This window comes from Chaetodon trifascialis, chromosome 9 (assembly GCF_039877785.1).
Source record: "Chaetodon trifascialis isolate fChaTrf1 chromosome 9, fChaTrf1.hap1, whole genome shotgun sequence".
In the NCBI taxonomy this organism is placed as follows: Eukaryota; Metazoa; Chordata; class Actinopteri; order Chaetodontiformes; family Chaetodontidae; genus Chaetodon; species Chaetodon trifascialis.
This window is the reverse complement of record NC_092064.1, coordinates 4814754-4840013: the sequence shown is the minus strand read 5'-3', so window position 1 is coordinate 4840013 and position 25260 is coordinate 4814754. Positions and strand designations below refer to the sequence as shown.

The 25260-nt window shown below is 42.4% G+C and overlaps 1 protein-coding gene across 3 annotated transcripts in view; it reads left to right on the top strand.

The window, feature by feature from the left end:
- The window catches only part of sorl1 (sortilin-related receptor, L(DLR class) A repeats containing), a 92564-nt gene extending 67758 nt beyond the window's left edge, over positions 1-24806 (top strand). The window contains exons 18-48 of one of the 3 annotated variants that reach the window (XM_070971248.1): positions 195-326; positions 847-938; positions 1528-1774; positions 1952-2090; positions 2335-2508; positions 2654-2767; positions 2862-2984; positions 4603-4722; positions 5015-5140; positions 5968-6078; positions 6521-6652; positions 7403-7534; positions 7713-7847; positions 8601-8753; positions 8947-9096; positions 9393-9521; positions 10221-10347; positions 10536-10705; positions 11584-11696; positions 11994-12098; positions 12207-12273; positions 13669-13751; positions 13850-13940; positions 14042-14232; positions 14866-14985; positions 16209-16373; positions 16659-16833; positions 18983-19089; positions 19357-19549; positions 19655-19867; positions 21233-24806. In XM_070971248.1, the coding sequence (XP_070827349.1) occupies positions 195-326; positions 847-938; positions 1528-1774; positions 1952-2090; positions 2335-2508; positions 2654-2767; positions 2862-2984; positions 4603-4722; positions 5015-5140; positions 5968-6078; positions 6521-6652; positions 7403-7534; positions 7713-7847; positions 8601-8753; positions 8947-9096; positions 9393-9521; positions 10221-10347; positions 10536-10705; positions 11584-11696; positions 11994-12098; positions 12207-12273; positions 13669-13751; positions 13850-13940; positions 14042-14232; positions 14866-14985; positions 16209-16373; positions 16659-16833; positions 18983-19089; positions 19357-19549; positions 19655-19867; positions 21233-21300 (4197 nt within the window). In that variant the 3' untranslated portion in view covers positions 21301-24806. Of the gene's footprint in view, positions 1-194; positions 327-846; positions 939-1527; positions 1775-1951; positions 2091-2334; positions 2509-2653; positions 2768-2861; positions 2985-4602; positions 4723-5014; positions 5141-5967; positions 6079-6520; positions 6653-7402; positions 7535-7712; positions 7848-8600; positions 8754-8916; positions 9097-9392; positions 9522-10220; positions 10348-10535; positions 10706-11583; positions 11697-11993; positions 12099-12206; positions 12274-13668; positions 13752-13849; positions 13941-14041; positions 14233-14865; positions 14986-16208; positions 16374-16658; positions 16834-18982; positions 19090-19356; positions 19550-19654; positions 19868-21232 lie in introns of all 3 variants that reach the window. The other 2 variants (XM_070971247.1, XM_070971246.1) reach the window with 2 other exon arrangements.
- Positions 24807-25260: the final 454 nt, after the last annotated feature.

Genomic DNA, 25260 nt, shown 5'->3' with positions numbered 1-25260 from the left:
TTTAGTGTCCAAACACAAGTGGAACAAGGCTTGTTGGTTTGAGTGCAGGGATGCGAGAGGAGCTGATTTCTACACACAAGCTGATGTTTTTGCTCACTTATGAGATGCTCAGCATTCTGAATTGCACCATGATAGTCTCATTTGATTTCAGTTGGCTCACCAAGGTTTACCTGTGTTCCTCCTCTCACCTGCAGCGGCTGTGTCTGAACGGCAGTACAGGCCAGGAGGTTGTGGTGAGGAAAGATCTGCAGAATGTGGAGGCTCTGACCTTTGACCCCATCAGTAGGCTGCTGTACTGGGTTGATGCTGGAGCGCAGAAGATTGAGGTAGAAGTGTTGTGTGTGTGTGTGTGTGTGTGTGTGTGTGTGTGTGTGTGTGTGTGTGTGTGTGTGTGTGTGTGTGTGTGTGTGTGTGTGTGTGTGTGTGTGTGTGAGTGAGTGTGTTCAGCACTGCTAAAAGACAGGAAATGTATAGGATCCTGTTCGTTTTCTCATCCCACTGATTTGGTTCTGAGGAATGGATTTGCTTAAATAATCAGAAATTACAACAGTTATGCTAACAGATGGGCTGCACAGTGGCGCAGCAGGTAGTGCGCGTGCCTCACAGCAAGAAGGTCGCAGGTTCGATTCCTGGGTCGGGCCTTTCTGTGTGAAGTTTGCATGTTCTTCCCGTGCATGCGTGGCTTCTCTCCGGGTACTCCGGCTTCCTCCCACAGACCAAAAACATGCTCATTAGGTTGATTGGTGACTCTATTAGTTGATTTCATTCTGCCATCCAAAGTTTACCAGAGGTCTTAAACTGAATCTTATCAACCTCTGCAATGCATCACTGTCTTTGTGTTTGAAGGTGTCTAACCCTGATGGCGATCTACGTCACACTCTACTCAACTCTTCTGTCCTGGAACATCCCCGAGCTTTGGTTCTGCTGCCTGGAGAGAGGTAACTCGTGTACATACAAACACACATTTGTAATTCTTCTCCCATGCACCCTCGCAAAGAGTCGCTTTCACTTCCGCAAACATGGTTCTGCTTTTATTCAAGATGAGTTCAGCTGTTCCACCTCTATTTCCATTCCCTTTGTTGGTTTGATTTATCCCTTATTCCTTTTTTTTTCCCCAGAAAATGAAATTCTGTCTGTCTCACTGTACTTGCTTCCGCTTTTTCAACTGTCTGGTTTTAGTAGGAGCAAAAAGGCCATTTTCATATTCAGTCTCTCTTGTATTTATAAGGAGGAAGGTACTAGGCAGAGTGTATGTATCTGACATTGTACAGCCTTTGATCAAATATGTGATGAATCCCAATGACAATATATTACATGAGTTATGAAATTACTGTTACCACTTGTAGGACTTGAAGACTTGTGTTACAGAGTTCATTGGTAACTTCTGACAATAGACAGTTTAAAGTGTCCGTGTTAGTGATTACTTCATTAGATTTATTCTTTTCCCATAATAAAAACTAAGCAATACATCAGTTTTCGATGGTGGCTAAACATTCCAGTTAAATTCACACTGTATGTGTCCCACAGTCTGATGTTCTGGACTGACTGGGGTGACCGAGCAGCTGGTGTTTACCGGAGCTACATGGATGGAACCAATGTGTCCTGCATTGTATCTGAGGGCGTCCGCTGGCCCAATGGGATCACAGCTGACGACCACTGGCTGTACTGGACTGAAGCCTACAGTGACCGCATCGAAAGGGCTGACTTCATGGGGGGCCAGAGGAGCGTTCTTATGGAGGGGCTGCCCCATCCGTACGCCATCGCTGTTTTCAAGGTGAGAAGGAATAAGAAATCCTTCTTCTCTTCTCTTCTCTTCTCTTCTCTTCTCTTCTCTTCTCTTCTCTTCTCTTCTCTTCTCTTCTCTTCTATGATTTAAAATAACCCTTGACTTATGTCAGAAAAAGGCTGGTTGTAATGTGTCTGTCCTGATTGTGTTGGATGCTGTTTTTAGAATGATCTGTACTGGGATGACTGGTCCAGAATGGGGATCTTCAAAGCTCCAAAAGCTGGTTCCCAGAGTAATGAGCTGATTGTTGGCAGACTGACTGGGGTCATGGACCTCAAGATCTTCTATAAGGGGAAGAACAGAGGTGAGGAACAGAGAGTGCAGTCATGTCCAGAAAGTTTGAAAGCTTTGCGGAATCAATGAGATATTATTTTCAGTAACTGGGTCTGTTTCAGTTTCAGACACAAAGTTAAAAAAAGAAAGGAAAACTATGCACTATTTCAAAGGAAACAGTAGATTACAAGTGCAAGTGACCCATCAGGATTATTACTTAGATAGTTTCAAAACTATTCATGCTCAAACTGAGGCCCTAATCTGTTGTCCACCAGGCCACAATGCCTGTGCTGACCAGCCGTGCAGCCTACTGTGTCTGCCACAGCCCGGCCACAGACACACCTGCGTGTGCCCAGACGGTGCCCCGACTGTAACCATGCCCAGCGGAGAGCTGCAGTGCCAGTGTCCCACCGGCTACCAGCTCCAAAACAACACCTGTGTCAAGACTGGTCAGACAAAAACACATACTGCACAATCACCATGAACTTAAGCTGTAAAATATATGATCTTGTCTCTGTTGGAAATGAGGCCTTAATTTCATATCATATCTGACTAATTAGCGGTTGCTTGGCTTCCTTTCTTTCCTCCAATCAGAGCACAGCTGTTTGCCCAACCAGTACCGCTGCTCTAACGGGCGCTGCATCAGCAGCATCTGGAAGTGTGACAGCGACAACGACTGTGGAGACATGAGTGATGAACAGGAGTGCCGTAAGTATTCAGCCAAAGCCCTGTTCAAAAGCTCTTTCTGCATAAAGAACTACGCGTATATGCTTGTCCTTATTTATGTCCTGTCCACTTGCAGCCACTACGACATGTGACCCGTCCAACCAGTTTCGCTGCGTGGCCTCAGGTTCCTGCATCCCCCTGGCCTTCAAATGTGACCATGAAGATGACTGCGGAGACAACAGTGATGAGGAGCACTGTGGTAAGTATGGAGAATATATTATGTAATTATGTTAACAGTGACTAATATTCATGCTATTAACACTTTTAATTCAGAGTTTTTAATGTTTCGTAGAGATAATAATAAGAGGAAAAATGTACATATATAACATTATTTGAAAAATATTCCATCAAATTTGGCAGGAAATGTTCTAATTAGTGTAACAAAAACTAAATGAAACATCCTAAAGAAATGATATGTATTTACAAGATAGAAAGTACATTACAAGTTTGATTGTAACATAAACTAAAGGCTTGTAAAAGGAGGCTGAATTGTGTGTGTTATGATCTCTACATTTGACTGCATACTGAATCCCTTGGCAGCTTTCTCATTAAGCTACCAGTGCTGCAGGATTTCTGTCTGACTCGAAATTCAAAGAATTGTAAAATAGGACTAAAATAAATGAGCAGAATTAAAGTGTAAATGATTTTTCTGTCAGTTATGTCAGTTTTCCTTCTCACAAAACCTTCAACCGCAGACAGCACAAGTGCACAATCTTTTATGACTTACACATTGAAAGTTCACTTACTGTCAGACAATGCTCCAAGCATCTCAGCCAGCTGCATCATTTGAGTCTGTCGCCCTTTGTACTGTGGATTATAGCGTGGGAAAAAATGTGATTGTAATGCATGAAAATGACACTTTAAGACTGACTATAATATGAAGGCACTTCCTTGACTCCTGCTGTAGCTCTGAATGCACTTTTAGTCATGAGGAGGGGTGCAGTCAGAACAGGTAGAGGTTTAAAGGAGGCACAGCTGGCTGTTAACAGGATTTTATAAACTATTTTCAGTTCCACATTGCATAGGTTTGTAATTGAAATACAATGCAATGGCTTATTATAGGTGACTTTATGCAACGTATATGAGCCAGAGCAGGAGAATATGTCTGGGCCAAGAATCGAGCCCTGTTAGACTCCACGGATCACATCTAGTTTACCAGGTTGATGTTTTGTTGTTACCTTGTATTTTATAGTATATATCTTAAAAACCTAGTTTATGCTTGTTTACGTTTTCTGTGTGGCATTGATTCAATACTAAATTCTACTGGATTCTTGGTTCTCTGTAATCTGAATAATAATGTTGTAAGTAATAGTGTTTCTTTTTTATTGTATATCCTCCTTTTAGGACCTTTTTTAAACACTTAAACACTATGCTAAAATACAGTTAGAATAATTCAGACAATGTTTTAATGTGTTGCTAAGAGACTTCTAAAATATGCCAACATTTCAAGCCAAAATTTGCTCAACAAAGACTATTATGCACTTACTTTTCCTCTTCCCATAAAATGCGCTTGCACTGACACCATTGTCCTTAATGAGAAAGAGAAAGGTACCAAAGCCCCACCCCTTGACATTTGGTGTCACTGAATTCAGTAGTATGCAGTGGGTGGGAGATATTCAGGTTTACAAATATCCTCCACAGAGGAAAAAATTGAATTACTGATAGTCAGGAGGATATGAACATTTGTCCACATCCAAGTCCATCTCAGCCAAACTGAGCCGTATAACTACATTAATTAATTTATGGACATTGCAGGAATGACAGTGGATATAAATAGCTTTTGCAAGGACTAACCACATTGTTCATGCATTTCTCAGAGTCTCACCAGTGTGGCACAGGAGAGTTTACATGTGCACGAGGCGTTTGTATCCGTGAGGCATGGCGCTGTGATGGAGACAATGACTGCAGAGACTGGTCAGATGAGGCCAACTGCACAGGTGATGACTGTGACTACATGATTAGAAAAAAAAGCAATAATGTTATGAGAAAAAACACCATATTGCCACAGTTATAGAAATAATCACTCAAATAATATGGTTATTTATGCAACAATTTTAATGCAAATCCAGCACCCTGCATATATTTACAGTGATAAGGACGTACATATGCTTATGCAAATACTTAACATTCATTCATTATCAAGTGTGTGTTGCAGTTAAAACCATCTGTGAAGGATCTTTCTGTCTTACCAGCCTCTCCAAGCTTTGATTTCTCTTTTTTTGTCCCTAGTGGGCCACCATACCTGTGAGGCCAACAGCTTCCAGTGTCACACTGGTCACTGTATACCACAGCGCTGGATGTGTGACGGTGATGATGACTGTCAGGATGACTCTGACGAAGACCCTCAATATTGTGGTAAGTTAAGACACACACAGATCATTAGTGTCATTGTGACACACTTTACTAGTGTTTCTCACATCCACATAAAAATATGTAACTTAAAATCAGCTCTGATGTACTGACAGCATGTATTTGTAGAACTCACCATGTAATTTTAGAAGAAACACGCTAACCAGCCCCACTGAAAATACAGTCCTAGTGAAAGTGCAGAATTATTGCAAAGCACTTGTATCATTATTGACATGGTGGTGTGCATGCTGCATTATTATTGTTACACACACACACACACACACACACACACACACACACACACACACACACACACACACACACACACACGGTGATGTGGGCTAAAAAGAATAGGACTGCCTAATGAATAGAAGATATTTATGAAAACCAAACAATATGCAGCACCTTGGACCATTACAGTGTTGAATGTGACATCCAAGCAGAGTGCAGTTACACAGTATCAATACCATCACATTTATTTGATTAATGTTTATGTGTGGAAGCATATAAGCAGTGGGGCTGTTTCTAATACAGTAATTTCTACAGATTCCAAAGTATATTTTATGTGCTGTTCTGTTGTACTTCAGTGAAGTTTGAAGGTCTAATGTTCCCTGTTTCAGACTTTTTTCCACACTGACAGCAAAAACAAAACCTTAAGTCATCAACTTTTAATATTCCTGTGATTATGACCTGTCATACATATGAAGACATACATTTAATAACAATGCTGGATATTGAAGCAGTCATAAACAGCTATGACTAAGGGACAGTCATGAAGGCAATGGTTCTCTGTAAGCGGAAATATTTTATTTACATTATTCATGTGTTTCCAGGGGGAACTCGGTGTAATGGCTTCTCCTGCTCCAACCACACCTGCCTCCCAGCCACTGCGCACTGCAACGGCATTCAGGAGTGTTCAGACGGTGCTGATGAGCACAACTGTGGTGAGTGATTCCACTTATTTGCTGTAGTATCAGATGCAGAGTCAAATGAGTAGTACATAATAGGGGGGGTTGGTTAGTGAAAGATCACATCAAAATGAATTATGCTGATCCAGTTATGCCATTGAATATAAAAAAACAATGGAATGCCTAATTACCAATATATTAATGCCGAGTATCTCAGAGCAATAGCATATTTTGAGTGAATAAGAATGGGCCAAGAGAAGAGCCCTGTTGAACCCCACAGGTCATGTCACAAAATTATTATTTTGTCATCACTTGGGGTGTGTTGCAGAACATCAGTCTATGCTTCATTAAGTACCACACACACCTCTCATGTTTAAATATATGTGGAGTGTGTAATAAACTGCAAAGCAGGTAGTTTAAGTATAATGTTGGAAAAAGTCGTGTGTTGACGAGTCATGTTGCTTGCTTTCACCCACAGACCCCCTGTGTACTCGCTACATGGAGTTTGTATGTAAGAACCGAGCCCAGTGTCTGTTTCAGTCCCTGGTTTGTGACGGGATCAAACACTGTGAAGATGGATCAGATGAGGACACCGAGTATGCTGGATGTGGTAAGGGACACTGTATTTGAGAAAGCCCTTTGAGTCCATTTGGTTGTTATCCTTTAATCCCTGCTTGGAACACTTCACAATCCTTGGAAAACTATAGAAAGTCACTCAGCGCACCATGGTATGACGTGGGGATGGTTTTGGGCTTTGAGTGTGTGTAGTCCTCCTATAATCTGTTACTTTTGAATGAGGGACAGGATCTGAAACTGCAGTAATCAAAAACCCGTTGAAAGTTGAAAATATAAATTAGCCAATGATGTTCGTAAAAAACGAGATGTTTAAAGAGCCATGCTGACAAAAGCAGCTAACATGAAAAGGTGATGTGTTTCTGCTGCACTTCCCCTGCTTGTCACACACCTGTGCACGCCGACAAAGACTCATTAAATCAGGTTTGTGTGTCAGTAGAGCGTGGTGTTTTGGATCTGGTCTTGTATCTCTCTCATTCCTGTGTCACTGGGCTCTAATCTGAACCACAGCTTACCGGTTCTTAAACAGGCATCAAATCATTTTGTTTATCACTTGTAAAAATTGTAAGTTGTAAATTTTTTCCTCTACAAATTCCCTAATTCAGTATTTGTTTGTGTCCTTCAAGCAGCATGTTGTAGCATATTGCATATTTTCAATGCATATTTAAAACCCACATTTTCATTACTGTAGAACATTGTTACTTTTGTTACTCTGGTTCATCTTTTTTTCATTGATTTTGTCTTTGATTTGTGGAACTTACAAATGTGCCTGTGTGTGTTCTCTCAGCCACACCATCTGAGTTTGGAAAAGTGTGTGATGCCTACACCTTCCAATGTGCCAACGGAGTGTGTGTGAGCCTGGAGTGGAAGTGTGACGGCATGGACGATTGTGGAGATTACTCTGATGAAGCCAACTGTGGTGAGGAGGAAAGTTTTACACATAAGAAGTCGGGAGCAGACAGATCAAGTGTACCTGTACTGCATGAATATCAGATACACGGGACATTTCTTTTGTTCTCTTGCTGATTTTTCTGAATAGTGAGGAAGTGCCGTTATGCTTAAGTGGCAGTATCTGATTGTAACTGTGTGTGTTGCAGCTGCTCCCACTGAGGTCCCAGGCTGCTCCAGGTATTACCAGTATGAGTGCAGAAATGGACGCTGTATTCCAACATGGTGGAAGTGTGATGGAGAGAATGACTGCGGGGACTGGTCTGATGAGGCCCAGTGTACAGGTACACAGTCAGTCTGTGATGAGGCTACTCATGTTGTTAAAAGCAACAGAACTGAGGTTGATGTGTGACATCAAACTCCCTTTTGTAATCTGTTACACCTGCACACCTTGTAACACAACGTCCCTGTTTTGATGTGGACTATCATATGTTTTCCTAGACTTCTGTTTTCCACCACTGTCAGCTCTCAATTATTTAGTTACAAAAATTATAATGAATGAATAATAAAAATGCGGCACGGTGGCAGCAGGTGGTGCGCGTGCCTCACAGCAAGAAGGTCGCCAGTTCAATCCCCGGGTCAGGCGGGGCCTTTCTGTGTGAAGTTTGCATGTTCTTCCCGTGCATGCGTGGGTTCTCTCCGGGCACTCCGGCTTCCTCCCACAGACCAAAAACATGCTCATTAGGTTAACTCTAAAAATTGTCCTTAGGTGTGAGTGTGAGCGTGAATGGTTTTTTGTCTATATATGTGGCCCTGCAATCGGCTGGCAACTGGTTCAGGGTGTACCCCGCCTCTCACCCGTTGACAGCTGAGATGTCAGGGTGGCTCCGGCCACCCCGCAACCCTGCAAAGGGATAGTCGGGTATAGACAATGGATGGATGGATGAATAATAAGAATTATTTTAATTTTAATTTAGTATTTTAAAGGCATCCATTAACATCTGTCCCCTAAATATGGTGGAAAATATTTGTTGTGCCTGATATGCATGCAAATACATGTTGTACTGTCTGTTCAACTCGAACATGCACCCCTGCAGGTGGTGTCACTCCTCACACTGTAGCCCCTGGTCCCTCTACGTGTGCCCCCAACCGCTTCCACTGTGGCTCTGGAGCTTGTATCATCAACACCTGGGTGTGTGACGGCTACGCTGACTGTCCTGATGGCAGCGATGAGCTGGGATGTCCCACAGGTACCACCTCTGTCTTACGTGCATCTTTACATGTTGTGTACATGTGGGTTTTATTAGGAATGGATTTATTGGGATGTATATTTTAGTCGAGAAAAGAACAACAAAAGCAAAAAAGTAATACAGATATGAGTCTCCACAGTAACATTGTGTATTTCTGTGACAGCAGCTAATAGCTCTGTGACGCTGCCTCCAGTGCCCACCCAGGCACCTCCTCCCGTGCCTGCCCCTGGCCGTTGCACACGGGGTCAATTCCTGTGCCGCCGACCCCCCCACTGTATCCCTGACTGGCAGCGCTGTGACGGTCAGCTACACTGCCAGGATGGTTCTGATGAAGCCCACTGTCGTGAGTCTCTGCATGCTGTCTGCATACATCACATGCACAGAGAAACAGTAATAACCAAGAAGAAGATCTTGTGTTGTGCTAAAACTGTTGAATGTGACAGTATGAATCAAACCTTCAAAATTCTGAATTCATGCTAGACCTTAAGATCCACTGAGAGTCCACTAAGATCTGTTCTGGTTTTGTTGGCTAAAAGGGAACATCTAAATAATGCAAATTTCAATTCATTTTTGTCCACATCACTGCATGCAGAAATAGTTTAGATGCAGGTAATGTAAAAGCTCTCTCTCTGTGTCCAGCCACTCGTGGGCCTCTGTTCTGCATTAACGGGACTCGCTGCTCTGACAGTGAGGCCTGTGTGCTGGACAGTGAGAGGTGCGATGGCTTTCTGGACTGCTCCGACCACAGCGACGAGGACAACTGCACCCGTAGGTCCCCAAATAGTGTGTTAAGAGTCCTTTAAATGATGTGCAAGTTGTATGACTGTAATATTAGCTTTTCAAAGAAACTGTCATGTGAACCACTCCATGATAGGTCCACTTTAAATGTCTGCTTTAATTATTCACCTCAGTGGCAGAGAGAGCTCAGCACATGCAAATAGACAAAACACAAGGAGAGTAAAAAAAACAAAATATTCTCATCAGTTTGACAATGAATAACAAATACTCTGCAAATGCTCACAACATAACCAAATACAGAAACGTGCTATTGACATTTCAAGATAGATTGCTTTTATTTCAACAGATGATTTGAATTTGCAAGTTAATCATAAGTAAAAGGCTAAGGCTACGTTCACAGCAGGTGGTCCAGGTCCCAGCCTGGTTCATCATGTTCTTGTATCTCCTGGGAACAAATCCAGTATCATCTGTGCCACTTGCAGCACGTTTCTGTTTCTGGTTGCATTGTGAGTGTTCTCTTGTTTGTATATTTGGTTGTGTCTTGTGTATTTTCCTAATTTGCTTGTGTTTTTTCTATTTGTATGTACTTTGTTAAGTTGCACTCACTCGAATATTTTTTAGATTGCATTTAGTATTCTGTAAGAATTCTACCATCTGCCGGCTGTTTTTCTCCCACTGAGCTATTTGAAACATTATAATCCACACAGCATGTCTCTTTGTTTCTCCCAGTGGACACTCTGGCCTATAAAGTCCAGAACCTCCAGTGGACTCCAGACTTTTTTGGTGCCATCACCTTGACCTGGTCTCGTCCCAAAAACCTTCCTCTGGATTCCTGCTACTTCCTCATTTACTACAGGTGAGCCATTAGTAACCTGCAGCTCTGAAACTTATCACCGTCATATTTTACTGCTAGACTGAGAAATCATGACCTGTTGTCAGATGTCACTACTACTCCAATATGCAGTTGTTGTGATTATTCCTTAAACTCAGCACTACATGTTGTCCCGAGGCCTCATGTCACTGATCACGTGTTTTTGTCTTCAGGCTCGTGGGCACGCAGCAGTGGACCATTATGGACACTCACAGCAACAAGACAAGCTACAAACTGACCGTGCTGAAACCAGACACCACTTACCATGTCAAAGTGCTCACTCAGTGTCTCAGCAAGCTGCACAAGACCAACGAGGTGATCACTGTCAGGACACCAGAGGGATGTGAGTATTCCAGTTTAATGTCGGGAAACAGGTTTCCTAGAAATACCCATCTAAACAATTTCCCAAGAAATGTAATGAAGGTAAAATGCTCGACCAGTTTCAAAAATTGTCCTCATTGGTCACCTGGACACAAAAACATGGGAAGATGTGGTCCCTAAGCACAGATAATATTTGACCAAAATTCCTCCCATTTGTCCAAGACATTGAAATTTTCTGTATGGAGTCTGTCTCAGCTTAACAGGATGACTCTGAACACACCAAAACAAATTCTGTTTAAGGCCCATACAATGAAGAATTGTCAAATATTACGTCCATGTTGTCAGCAGACAGATGGCTTTATGCATATTTCTCCTTGTTGCATTGAGAGTTGTTTGAAGTATGACCAATGCTGACTTTTGCTGAAGTTATACCTTAAAGATAACCACAGTTTCTGGCCTTCCTGATAGTTTGCATCTCTTGTCAGGAAACACAATGTCTTGATTTTGATTACTAATCAAATCAATGACTTTGAAATGTCAAATATTTGCAGGTTTCAGCAACTTGAATTTAAAGCTGTTCTGCTTCTCTTTGCCATTTATGTGGTTTTGGACAAAAGAAGGAACTTAAAAATGTCACTTTGGGCTCGGGAAAATTATGATGTGGAGTTAATATTTTAAACAGAACCAGTTTATCAAAATTAATTTATTGTCACAACACAGGGTTGTACAATGAAATGTCAGTTGTAACCCCTCACACTTCACACACATAGACTGTAGATTCACTTTCAAAGCATTTCAAAATGTGTTTACTAAAGTCACTATTGGGAAAAGATTCACTTCGTAGATGTTTCTCATAAAATAGACACATCTTTTTTTCCTCCCTGTCTGGGTGTCCCGTAGTGCCCGACCCACCCAGGAACCTGCAGCTGTCTTGTGATAACGCTGAGGATGGGACGGTGGAAGTGTCCTGGAGCCCTCCTGACAAAGGACATGGCCTCATCCGAGAGTACATCGTGAGTCCTCCTCACCTGCATAAAACTGATTCACATGTTCATTTTCAGTCAGTAAAAGAAACTCTCTGCATGTTCATCCTCCTTGAGGAAACAATGTGGTCTCGCTTGTTTGATAATTGTCTGTCAGATTTAATTTGACAGTGATGTGCTGCACACTGCTGCTCTGGCACACTCTCACACAGCGAGAAGAGCTCATGGATTCTACATTTCCTGTTCGACCTTTCTGCCTTAACGACGGCTGCTGTATGTCTCCATGTGCGTGCGGTGGTGTGTGTGTTTGTGCATGTGTGATGTCAGGTTGAGTACACTGAGCGAGGAGGTCTTGACTGGACGTCACAGAAATGCACCACGACCCACACTGAGGTGAAGGAGCTGCAGCCAGACACTCAGTACAGGTTCAAGGTAAGGCACACACACATGCACAGGGTTTTTTCTTTTAATGCCATTGTGATGTTTTCATGTGCAAACAGTGTGTTTAAATGTTGATGTCTCTGTAATGCTGCATCCCAGGTGGCAGCAGTGACCAGTCGAGGTGTGGGCAACTGGACTGAAGTTAAATCTATCACCCCTAAGAAAGGTGTGTGCTTCTCCCAACTGTCACCACCCTCTGCTTTGAAAACCTTTCCAAAAGTGCCACCTATTGGTGTTAGGCGGGTATTTCAGCTTGTGCTGGTGTGCCCTGTGTGAAACAGTTGTTATAACTTCACTTGGGATTGTCTGCCTCTAATTCAGGGAGTGCAGACGTTTCTGTTTTCAGCAGTTGTCAAAAATAACCGCGTAACCACCGACCATGTGTTTACACTCATCTCCAAGCAGCACTCAAGTGGGTGAAATGGCTCAGCTAAATTTATTGGTACAGTACATGATAAAGTTACTTAAAGTTCTTTAAAACAATTAAGCTGAACTTCTTAGCAGCAGGAAGTTGCCTTTTATAAATTCTCAAAATAAACTTACTAATTCATAGATATAGAAAAAAGGTGGAAAGACATAATTAGCAGCTGCTGTTGGGGTAATTTCAATATAATGTGCATTTTCACAGCATTTATCCACCAGAACAACAGCAACACAGACCTTTCAGATGCATCGCTCTTAACCCATTTACACCAGGTGTTAAGATGCGATCTGTATCCAGATACATTATTCAGATAAGAAAGATCCGATCCTGCCTCGGCGTTTAGACCTGCTGTTTTTAACACGTCCTTGTTATCCTCATTTAGATTGAATCTCTGTCCTCTGCCCTCTGCTGTTAACAGCAGATCGTGTCACGCACACAGTTATTTCTTACTGTACATCATTCAGTTCCCACTAATGCTGCTTTAATTTCTGTTGAAGAACACGTCTTTTGGCACTTTGATGTGAGGTGTGTGTCTTTCAGCCCTCTCACTTTCTCGCTCACTAAATCTGAACAACAGTTTGTGTTGGCTAAAAACAAACATCTGTATGTTGTATAGCCTACAAAACAGCAACCTACCTAAGATCCAAACATAATGTGAGTCAGACTATCTCCAGATGTGATCAGGCAGGTCCGATCACATTCCAATCACAGTGAATTTACACCTCGTGTCAGGACACAGATTGCATTTTAATACCAAGTGTAAACAGGGTTTCCATTGCTCTTTTCAACATAAATACCATTTTCACCCACTGATTCATTAACTCAGATTCTGTTCAGAGTCTGTTCTTCAACATGTCAAGCTGCTGTTAAACATTTCCTCCAGATATTTCAACAAAAAAGGCTTTGTCTGGAAGGAAGGGCATTGAAAATCTAACAGGCTTGTCATGTGAAATACTGTCCATGCAAGAAGTGCTGAGTTTGGATTAGCAGCAACATTCTATTACAGTAAAATGTCTGGAGAAAATCAAACTGCCGTGGTTTAGACTGATGGCCCTGAAGAGACAAACAAATCACACTGAACGTATTTCATTGTCAGCCATCTGAACTAAAACACAAACACCTGCTCCTTTCCTGCAGCTCTGCCTCCTCCTTCTGTGATCGCTGACAGCATCACCACCGACTCCATGAGCCTGTCATTCAGCTTCAACTCCCAGTACGAGGTAGGAGCTTCTCTCTACCTCAGCGTGTTACTTGAAAAGCTTGTGTCCTCTCTGCGTCTGCATAAACATGACTGATGGCTCTCTTGTGCTTCTTTAAGGTGAAACAGTACGTAGTCATTCTGTCCTGGCAGTTTGACACCCACGTCAAGGAGAGCCAGAACTACACAGTCAGAGAGAAGATCCTCAGAGGTAGTGTTTGTGTAGGATTCTGCATCCGGGTGAATGACATGTTTGAATCAAATGTCATTTATCTGGAAATTAAATGAGCGATGTGTGCTGTCTGTTTCCAGCTGCAAACCTGACAGCAGGCACAGTGTATGAGGTGGCTGTGTGGGCTCACACCAGTATAGGAGACAGTCCCACCGCCCTGTCCCATCATCAGACCAGCGGCACACAGCCAGAGCGGCCCCTCCTGAAAGCCCGAGCCCTAAACCAAACAGCTGTGGACTGCAGCTGGACCATCAGCGGACCCCCTCCTCAGGTATTAATATACATGTAAATACACGTCGCAATATATTTATCAATATATTGTGACATGTGCACGGGAGTAAAACATCAGCAGCACATTTCCAGAAAGTGGTGTGAAGGTCATAGAACAAAAACTTCCACAACAAACAACTGACTAACTAACACTAACATGAACATGAAGAATTGTTCTTCTTCTCTGGTGAGGATGAGATGTATCATCAGAAAACAGCATCTGAAAGACCCTAAAGTTGACATACAGAATATGTCTGTGCTATGAGATTTTACAGGGGGAAAAAGGCACATTGAACCACCTGAAAAAGAGCAATCTGTCTCAAAAGTCCTGACAACCTGCCAGTCGGGACTGCAGGTCGATGTTCCTTTATTTCAACAGGCCATAAACCAAAAGGGTTGGGAACAAGTGCTCTGTAGTACTGTGGTATTGATCATGATCCATTTGTGGAAATGAAACTTTAAATAGAACAACTCTGAACTGCTTTACTGAGCTGACACTTAGTGGTGTGTGTGTGTGTGTGTGTGTGTGTGTGTGTGTGTGTGTGTGTGTGTGTGTGTGTGTGTGTGTGTGTGTGTGTGTGTGTGTGTGTGTGTGTGTGTGTGTGTGTGCGTGTGCGTGCGTGTACGTGTGTAGGTGTATGGTGTGTTTTATGCCACCTCCTTCCTAGATCTGTACCGCAGTCCTCGTCAGGTCAGCAGCACGTCTCTGAGCCTGACGGTCACAGTTGACAGTGATGAGCAGTATCTCTTCCTGGTGAGTCCCCTCAGCATCACAGCTTGTCCTCACCGTTCATTGTGAACTGTGTCGCTCCCTTAAAGTTCCACTTCTGTTTTCTCTTGAATCATATAATGATTGAGTATCTGATGAGAATGATGCCGCACCGCTACATTTGTATTTTACTCTGGGCCTTGTGCAGTAAAGCTATAATCAGTCCAGTGTTTATTCAACAGACATCTGGGCAGATATCTGAACTCCCAAATATCTGAAGTGAAAGTAATCACATCTGTCAGGCAATCCCTCAGTGTTTTCACCCGAGAAAAAAATCCTCCCCAGTCTGTCCAAACCAAAAACAAAGTCAGAGCAGAAGTGATAAGTATTTGGTGTAAAATTAGACGAATGCAGGTGCAAAGGCGAACCGCAGTCTGCTCCTCAGCTCTGCCATCACCGGCGTGTGAGGTGCTGTGGGAAGCCAGCAGCTGATCGAAGCAACGTGACTGAATTTATATTCAGCCGCTTTACTGTGTTTAACTACAAGCACACTGTATTCAAAGTAATGTTTAATAATAGCCAGGGTTTTAAACAATATCACATTCGATAATTCCACATAGTTCATATTTATTGTTATTCTATGTCTATTCAACACCTCCTGTAAATAAGACTGTAAAAATGATCATACTAAGCAGGAGATTGAATAGGGTGAACAAATACATGGTGGCTGCAACTGATGATTATTAACATTGTCAATCAGTATCTACCAGTGTTTTTTGGTGAATCAATTCATTAGATATGTCTTTTAAACGTGTGTTTGAGCGGTAAACTACATTTATATAATCTGCACACCTGTTATGAAAACATGCATGTTGATCATTTTGCTCATGAAAAGCTTATGTAAAAAGTAATCATTTGATATGCAACAGTCTGAAACCCAAACACGTTCAATTTGCAATGATGTATAACAGAGAAAAGAAGATATTTTTAAAGCCTGGACCCGGCCAGTGTTGCTTTATCAATACATCAAATTGTTGCAGCACTAAATAGACAATACTGAGCAACATGTAGCTAACAACATGGTTGGCTGATTGGATTAGATTTGATTCACTGTACACTTCAGCAGAGTGACAGCTGAGAGGAAGAAGCTGATTATATCAGCACATTCTGATGTTGGTCTTCAGCCTTTTCTTTGGTTTATGTTCCATCACTCTCTGACTGTCCGGAGCCATCATGACTCACTCGTCATTTTTGTGTTCTGCCTTCAGGTGCGTGCCGTCTCTCCCTTCCTGGGCCCACCCTCTGAGTATGCTGTGGTGAAAATGATTCCCAACGAGAGGCTGCCACCCAGGAACCTCCACCGTGTGCGAGCAGACAAGACGCAGGCCATGCTGAAGTGGCAGCCGCCCTACGACGCCCCAAACACGCCTCTGGTACAGCACTGCAGCATGTCGCTGTGATGCTGACATGCATCAGATACAGATACCTGCCCGAGCTGGATACAAATCAAATAAACAGGATTCTTCCCCCACAATCAGTTATGCAGATCCTGATATTGACACCTGTACTGACAGATGCCTTTTCATAGGAAACCAGTCATGTGCCTGACTTATCCCAGCTGTGTCATCTGTTATTGTCACTTCTTCTTCTGACTGGATGTGCTTTGCTGTTGTGTCTTCCCGTCTTCTCTCTGACTCTCTCTGACTGTGTATCCGTAGACATATGCCATCCATGTGCGGGACGTGATCCGCAAGGTGGAGCGGGACTACAAGCTGACCACCCAGAACAACACAGTGGAGTACCTGCTGAAAGGCCTGGAGCCTGGGGGACGGTACAGCGTCTCTGTCCGGCTGCGCAACATGAGCAAGGAGGCCAGCTTCACTCTGAGCACAGGTACACTCACAGCACGTACAGCCTACACATCCACTGAGCTTCATTTCTTTTGATTTGGAACTTCACTACCCATCCCGTTAATGCACATCACAAGTTATAGCTCCTTCAGAAAAGTTGATTCATTCACCCATTGCTAAGTCCCATTCCCCTGTGTAATGATTCAAGCTGCACTTTATGGCTACATACAGCATAGTCCTGGTATTGCAGTGTATATGTGTGTATGGCTCATTAGGCCCAATTTTGATGGTACAGAGTTCTAAATCAAAATGAAATTACAAGTAGGGCTGTCAGTTTAACGCGTTAATTAGATTAATTAATTACGCTGCAAATTAACGTGCTATAAAAATTAACGCAATTAATCATGAGTGGCAAGTCAATGCGCAAGCATTTTAAATTTGGCCCTTTGAGTGACCCGTAGGCTGCAGCGGCAGGTCGCATCCTACCTGCGCCACTAGTCAAAAGCAGGGTGACAACAGACATGGATGCGACTCCGGAGAGCGAGGCAAGCCTACTTGGACCTTTGAACGGCAAGTTTATTTATAAAAACTTTACTTATAAAAACTTTATTTGAAAGTTTATTTATGAAAAGAACAAAGACGGGACTATTAACAAGAACGCAGTGATTTGTACCTTGTGTAAAAAAGAATTTTCCTATCACCGTAGCAGCTCCAGCCTGAATTATCATTTAAACGCTAAAGAAGAAGAAGAAACGTACTTTATTAATCACATTACACAAGGTGTTAGTTGCACTACACGCCATGCTTTTCCGTGAAATTAGTTTTTTCCGCATTTGACCCATCCTCGATCTGTCGATCCTCCGCAGCAGACCAGGCAATGCTGACGCCCGTGCCTGGGGACCAGTACTCCTTTGTCTTCTTGCATGTTTTTAGTGGGGGTTATTACGGATGGGTTGGACCCCCGGGTGAACACGGGGAGAACAACAGAAAGGCCCCTTTTTCCTCGAGCAGCAGGCACTAAGGCATGGTGGAGGACACGCCACCAGCGCCCACAGCGGGATTCGAACCTGGGACCTTCTAGCTGTGAGGCGACAGTGTTACCACTTGTTCCACCATGCTATCATGCTAAATATGTAGTTGCTGCTAGTGCCACTAGTGCTACCGTGAGCTCACTCCGCCAACCCACACTTGCTGAGTTAGGAAAACGAATGAGCAAAGCCACGACAGAAAAACTGACAAACTCAATCGCAAAGTGGGTTGCTGCTGATTGCAGGCCGTTTTCAATCGTGGAAGACGAGGGCCTAAAAGAGGCGTTTCAGATAGCGTCATCTGAATTTCATTTATGAAGCACACTTCACCAATAAAAATGTGGATATCAGATCTTCTCTTCTTGGTGTATTCAATTGATTAGTCATGCACTACAATTTTGTAATGTCCTAGAATTCAAATTCTTTATTTGGGGACCTTTAGCAGATATGAGATTAAAATGCGATTAATTCAATTAATTAATTACAAATCCTGTAATTAATTAGATTAATTTTTTTAATCGCCTGACAGCACTAATTACAAGTGTTCTATCAGAGTCCTGTTTGGATGCATTGATCTCTTTGATAAGAGAAGGTGATGTGAGAAGGACAAGTAACCAAAGGAGTGTTGTCTCTTATGAGGACTTTGGCTGACTGTAAAGTTTCCTTAATGCTGTAAAGAGGACAGAAGTGCTAAAGTTAAGCAAACCTTCAGTTGATTCATCAATGAACAGGAATTAATTGGCAGCAAATGAAGTAAGCATTTCATTTGAAGTGATGAAGTGTTGTAGGTTCCAAATTCTCCTGTGTGTCGTTCACCACTTTTATTGATCTCCGTTCCAATAAATAAAGCAATAAGCTGACACCTTGTACTGAGGAAGCTGGTGATGAGCAATGTACTTTTTTCTGATAATAAATTGATAGATATAAATTGAATGTCTTTCGTTGCAGCCCTAATTCTAACATTTGTTTCACTGTGTGCCCTTGCATACATGTGATTCACATGTGAACACATCCATGGTACTGTATGTTTGTACCTGTGCAGGCTCCTGTCTGTCAGTGCTAAGAGACTGGGCTAAACTACAGTACCACCAATCACTTTTTAAAACTTCACTTGTCTTTACAAAGAAATACATTTCTTAAAGAAGTATTCTCCCTCTGCTGCAGTTCCTCTTCCAGCTCCTGAAGCCCTGAAAATTTTGACAGAGAAAGACCACGTGTTCCTCTTCTGGAAGAGTCTGGCTGTGAGAGAGAAGGGCTTCAATGAGAGCAGGGTGAGACACCAGCAACCAACACGTTTTTCTTCTTGTCCACTCATCCATTTTCTACAGTCTAACTTTGCACAACAGACTCGTGGCATATTTAATTGTAGACTTCTAATGAATAATTACCCTTTTAAAAACTGTAAGATCCAATCAGGAAGCAGTAGAAACCCAGTCAGTAAAGTTGAATAACAGTCCAAAAGAAGCATGTTTTGTACTTAAAGTTGTGTAGTTGTGTGCTCTTAATATCCTCCATTGACCTGTATATGCTGTTTCCAGGGCTATGAAGTGCATGTGTATGACAGTGTGACCAACCAGACCTCCTACCTGGGAAACACCACAGAGACCTACTTCCGCATCAGCAGCCTGACGGTGGGACACAACTACACTTTCTCTGTGCAGGCGCGCTGCCTGCTAAATGGCCAGCTGTGTGGGGAACCTGCACTCCTCCTGTATAACCAGCTCACTGCAGGTACTGCAACATACAGCCACACTGTGAAACATGAGCTCACAGCAGAGTGGAAAAAGCTTGCACTTTTTTCATTCATACTGAACATGCTACTTCTCATCCGTCCAGGGGCCAGTGATGCCTCCCGGGGTGAGGGCCACTCAGGAGACATGGCAGCGGTGGTGGTCCCGGTCCTCTTCTTGCTGCTGCTTGGAGTGTGTGGCGGCTTGGTGGTGCTCTACCTCCGGCACCGGCGACTGCAGAACAATTTTACTGCCTTCGCGAACTCCCATTACAACTCCCGCCTGGGCTCTGCCATCTTCTCCTCCGGGGATGAACTGGGTGAGACAAGTCAAATGTTTTTACAGCTGTTGGCTGAGACTGCAGAGATCATTAGGGTTCAGTACCAGGCTCTGGTATTGGACTTGACCGGATGCTTCAGTGAGTGCAATTTACACAATTTATGAGTGGGAAGCCTGCAGGGGCTCATGTCACTGTCACTGCAGAGGAAGTCCCAGGGGCTGGTCAAGGTGCCTGTGAAGCGGCGAAGGTGGAGATTCTGAGGGAGATAAAAATGAAAAGCAACTGGACACTGAAAAGTGTAAAAAACACATTCATGCTCCTTGTGAATTGGAGGAAGCATGTGAAATGTAAGAAGAGATGTGAAGAGGTGAACCTCCCTGTGCTCCTTTTCATCTGTGTGTTGTATGGAGGCACATTTCTCAGAGCCGCTGCTGGCTGACACTACAGGAAGACAAATAGTTTATGACTCAAGACACGTTACGTACAGCGGAAATTCACTTGGTTGGTTCAGTTTTATCACAGCGCATCCGAGCAGAGGCAGTCAATGTGATGGCTGTGAATGCTAATGTCGCCCGTCTGTCCGTGTAACCAAAGCAACAGAAACTCTTTATGACTTCGTTTCTCGTGTTCAGCTGCGATTGTAATTGTTCTGAAAAGGCTTTGATATACTGATAAACTGTTTCATTTGAATCCCTAAAACTGGTGATGCTGGATTTTCAGTCATGTCAGTATGTCAAGATTATAAACCGGACCTTTATCCTCATTTCCAGCAGTATGCAGAGCAGACTTCACCACTAACATTATCCCGTTTGCTACTCCAGGTTTCCATTTATACATCCCATTATAATTTCTCTCTAAATCAATATTGACCTTCACTACAGACGCTCTTCATTTTTTATTCTCTGATTAACTACTAAATATCGGGGGAACAAAACAAGTGTCAAGGTGTTGTTTGACTCACTTAATACTGTACCTTGTATTTAAAAAGACACAATGTGTGTTCTCCCATTTGGAAAACACAAACATTATATGTCATGTCAGGAGGAAAAGATAGAATCTCACAGTTTAGTGTTAAGCAGAAATTTTGTAACTTGGAGTAACTTATCTCACTTTGGAGATCAGACAAATTGCGTCTTAAAAGGTAACAAGGGGCACTTGTTGTCCCAAATTCACTCTTTTTAGCTCTGTTTTGCTCTTCAACAGCTCTAGCACTACGCTCACAAGCAAGTTGCTAACTTTACATTTTTCACTACGAACAGCGGCCTGCTTCAGCTGGAAAACAATGAGCTGAAAAATGCTACCTGAAGACACAAAACACTAATTTGAACATACTGAATAGCTTTAACAGCAGGACATTTTCTGAAACATTCCTCTTTCTTCTCTTCCCTCCCTCTTCCGCTCAAGGTGATGATGATGAAGATGCTCCCATGATCAGTGGCTTCTCAGACGACGTTCCCATGGTCATCGCGTAGCAAGACGTCCTTCAGTTACCCATGTCTCTCCTCCCTTCTCCCCCTCTCTTCTTCTGTCCCCACTCCCCTTCTACTCCCCATCACTCCCCATCAGTGGCACGGTGCGTTGGAGTGAAGAAGGAACAGGCGTAAACTTGGCTGCCATCCCAAATCTGTCGATGGGAAATCACCCCGATTAGCAGGAAACATGAAGAAAAATGGAAAAGAGAGAAATAGATATTTTTCAAATATACAATGCACTTTTTTTGGATGCGCAATAACTTATTTTTTATAATATTAAATATATATATATATATATATACATATATATATATGGGGTCAAAAAAAGGACTGTGAGGAAGAGGTGGACACTGAAGCAACTGTGAAGGATTTGAGTTTGTCAAGCACGCCAGGGAAAGAGAGACCCTGTTTGTCATGCAAACTCATTATCCATAGGAGCGGTTCATTGCTTGAAGCCAAAATAAGCATCCAGAGACTGGAATATAGAATGCAAACAACACAACATCGAAAAAAAATACAAATATATAGACAAATGCTGTATACAGTATGTACAAATAGAAAATATTGGAGCAGTAATCGTTACATATTTTGGTGATAGTACAGTGTGTACTATAGCTGTCTATGTAACATTGGTGCCTAGTGCGAGGCAGTGGGAAGAGTCAGCTGTGGATCATGTTTCATCATTTACTTAATTTGAATTGTTTGTGTATTTGAATGATCACCACTTTAGAGACTGGTGATCGTTAAACGCATTAACAAAGTCTTTGACACTCAGCGCAACCAAACAGCTCAGTGATTGGATACCAGTGGCACCATGTAGTGTCCTCATACGTAGATACACCTTTATTTTCCACCACCAGCACACTGTTGTATGTCTGTATTTAACACATGTACCATGATAGGAGAATATTCCTGGCTTTGAGGGAGAAAAGTCCCTCACAGCATTGTTGAGATCATCAGAACTATTTGTAAATACTGGCTTTTAATATGTCCTCTCCTTGTAATGCTGCACCATATCATTCTGTAAAACGTGTATTTATTGTTTTTTTTTAAATCATTCAGGACCACAAATTATCGTCCCCAGCATTTTGCCATAGCTGTAGTCGGAGAGGAAGTGGGTTCTCAGGGAACTGTGTCGGAGCGGACACCATTGCAGCACCACCATCACCACCATGGCTTAGGCAGCACTGTCCATCTACTGTTGAATAGGTACAGAAACCTTTGAGAAGGTACAGGATCAGCTGTGGGTGAAGATGCACTTTGTTGTCAGCAGTTGTGATGAAGAGTCAGGCTCACCATCCGGTTTCGGAAAAAATGTAAAGGCTTAATTCAAACAAAATCACAAAGACATGTTTTAACTGACTGTTGTGGTATCTAGTAATGCAGATAGTTTGGGTTCTGTTGTAGATACATGTGGGATTTCAACAGCAACATTTCCAGAAACAGTTTGCTTTCCAGGAACAGAAGTTTGTTGACATACTGACTTCTTGTGGCGCTAGTCGGCGAGTGGGCTGGCGACCTAACCAGGGTTATGCTATAGCATGAGCCAGCCACAACAGACAACCAGGCTATCCCGCATTTTTAAAAGAACGACACTTGCTAGCTAGTAACATACTAGTTAGCTCTGTCACTAGACAGACAGTTCACAGTTTATTTAAGCGTTGTGCTTCCATTTGCTGCCCTGTCTCTCGTGGGTTAGGGTTATGGGTTAATGATGTGAATCTCCATTTCAAAGTTAGTCAAAACTCTATGCAAAAGCCTGGTGCAGATTTCAGGGATGCAGATAACAATTAGTTTTACTGTCAATTATTTTTCCTTCGTTTTATCTTGATTTTCTAGGTGGTTGCACATTGTGTCCAAAATGGTCCAGAATGCAAAGCTATTTAGTTTACCATCATATAAGACAAAGAAAAGCAGTAGGTTTGTGAATGCTTGGCATTTTTACCAATTCAGTGACTTAAATGATGAATCAACATAAAATGTAAGTATTCAGCCATTTATTTGCTCTCAGTCTGTGGTAATTCCATTAAAATGAACTGGTTTTGATCTATTAGCTGATACAAGTGTCAGTATGACCAGGCCCCAACAGGGACGCTGTTTCTGGAAAGAGAATTTTAAAACGTCATTTTGCTTTGCTGTGAGCTGTAAGACACCTCTAATGAACTGCATTGCTAGACAACTGCGAGAGGTATGTGACAAAACGTGGATTCTTTTGTGATCTGGATGGTTCTGGGTAGTATGATGAGACCAATCTTCAGTACCAGTTGAGAGAGCAGAGATAATATCCTGTGAGGATGTTGTCTCTCTGTAGATACAGAATCTAACTATTGCACGTCCATAAATATATTAACACAAAAACCATTTTTGGGAATCATCGTCTGTGTTCTGCCCCCGAACTCTGTACTGTAGTCCATTAACTGATATTTGTGTTTTGCCTCTTGGCTTGAGCCATTTGAACTGATGGTGTTCTGCTTTCTATTGACCTTGTTCTTGTTTTGTTTGTAAAGATGTCTTCATGAATGTATTTTATATCTGTACTTTTTATGGTACTGTCCCAGCTCATTATGCTACGATCACCACCTGTGAAGTGAATGCACACTCTTTGGTTTTGCCCTCGCTACAGTGAATTAGTAACCCATTCCAGTGTGGACAGCAGACGTTTATGTTGTTACTCTGTGGATTGGCTTCTGCAGACAAATGTTAGCTGTTACAACCCAAGTCCAGTTTACTAACCCAGAGCAAAAAAACATTTTTGTCAGGTAGAGCCCAGATATTTCCTGCATCATACTTCTTTCATCATCTCTTTCTTCCCCAGATTAGTAAATGGTGTCTGTACTGACATTTAAGGTTTCATCAGTACTGAAACTTGATTTCATGCAGCTCTTCTCCCTCTTCATGGTGTACTTTGTTCTGTTTTCTTGGCCTTAAAAAACTGATTTTCTGGCATTAATGCTGTTTTTTTTTTGTGTGTTGTTTTTTTTTTTTTTTTTGCTCTGTGGAGTTTCTGTTTTCTGATTTTGTGTTTTGCCACATAATGCCTTATTAGAACACATTGGGTTTTTATGTACTGTACTGTTTGTATGATAGAACACAAGTGCACACGCATGCATACACACAGTCACACACACACAAGGCTTAGGAGGCTGAAGAGGAGGTCACTGTTAGGGCATTGTTTAATTTTGTCAGATCACTGCTCTTTTCTGCGTCGGCTGCTGTAAGCCAGCCACTTAGTCTCTTTTTAGTCAGGTTTTACATGTACAAAGTATAATTATTGGTTCTCATGTGATGGTTTGCTCCCCACATGTCTTAATGTCGACTCTTGTCAAATAGTTTGCTTCAAAATGTTGTTGGGCACAGAGTTTAATCATGTTGGACTTCGCCATGTTTGAAGATGTTAATGTCATGCTTGCTTATCTCGGAGGTTGCAAGAACAACGAGATGTTTGGTGAAAGAGTATGAGGTGTTTTAAAAACCACTTATACTGAAATAAACTTGCTGAAAATGAAACTGTCATGTCCTTTCATATGCATCGTTTGTACAGCCTTCTCAAGTGGAAGCATTGGAAGGATTGTGTTACTTAACAAGTCTTAATTGCTAAGGTAAATGTAATCCGTAAGTATTTACTACACAATCAAGCAAGGAACTTGCAGAGAGTGTCCCAGTGGGCCTTCAGACGCTTATCAGAGTCTTTCAGCAGGCAGGTTGCCTGTTCCGCGTTCAGCAGGATCAGGTGTTCCTCCAGCCACAAACCCTGAGAGCGGCAGGCTGGTTTGTGCTGCTTCCAGATTAAAATGAAGTCTTAGTAGAGCCAGTCAACAGTGACTCCAACAAACTATGGGACATACTGCAAAATTAAAATGAAAAAACCCTGACAGGGGTGTTAATTCTAACCAAAATCATGTATAAACCTAAATCTGACACAATTCGAAGAGGTCAAAGCTGATATATTTGAGACCACCC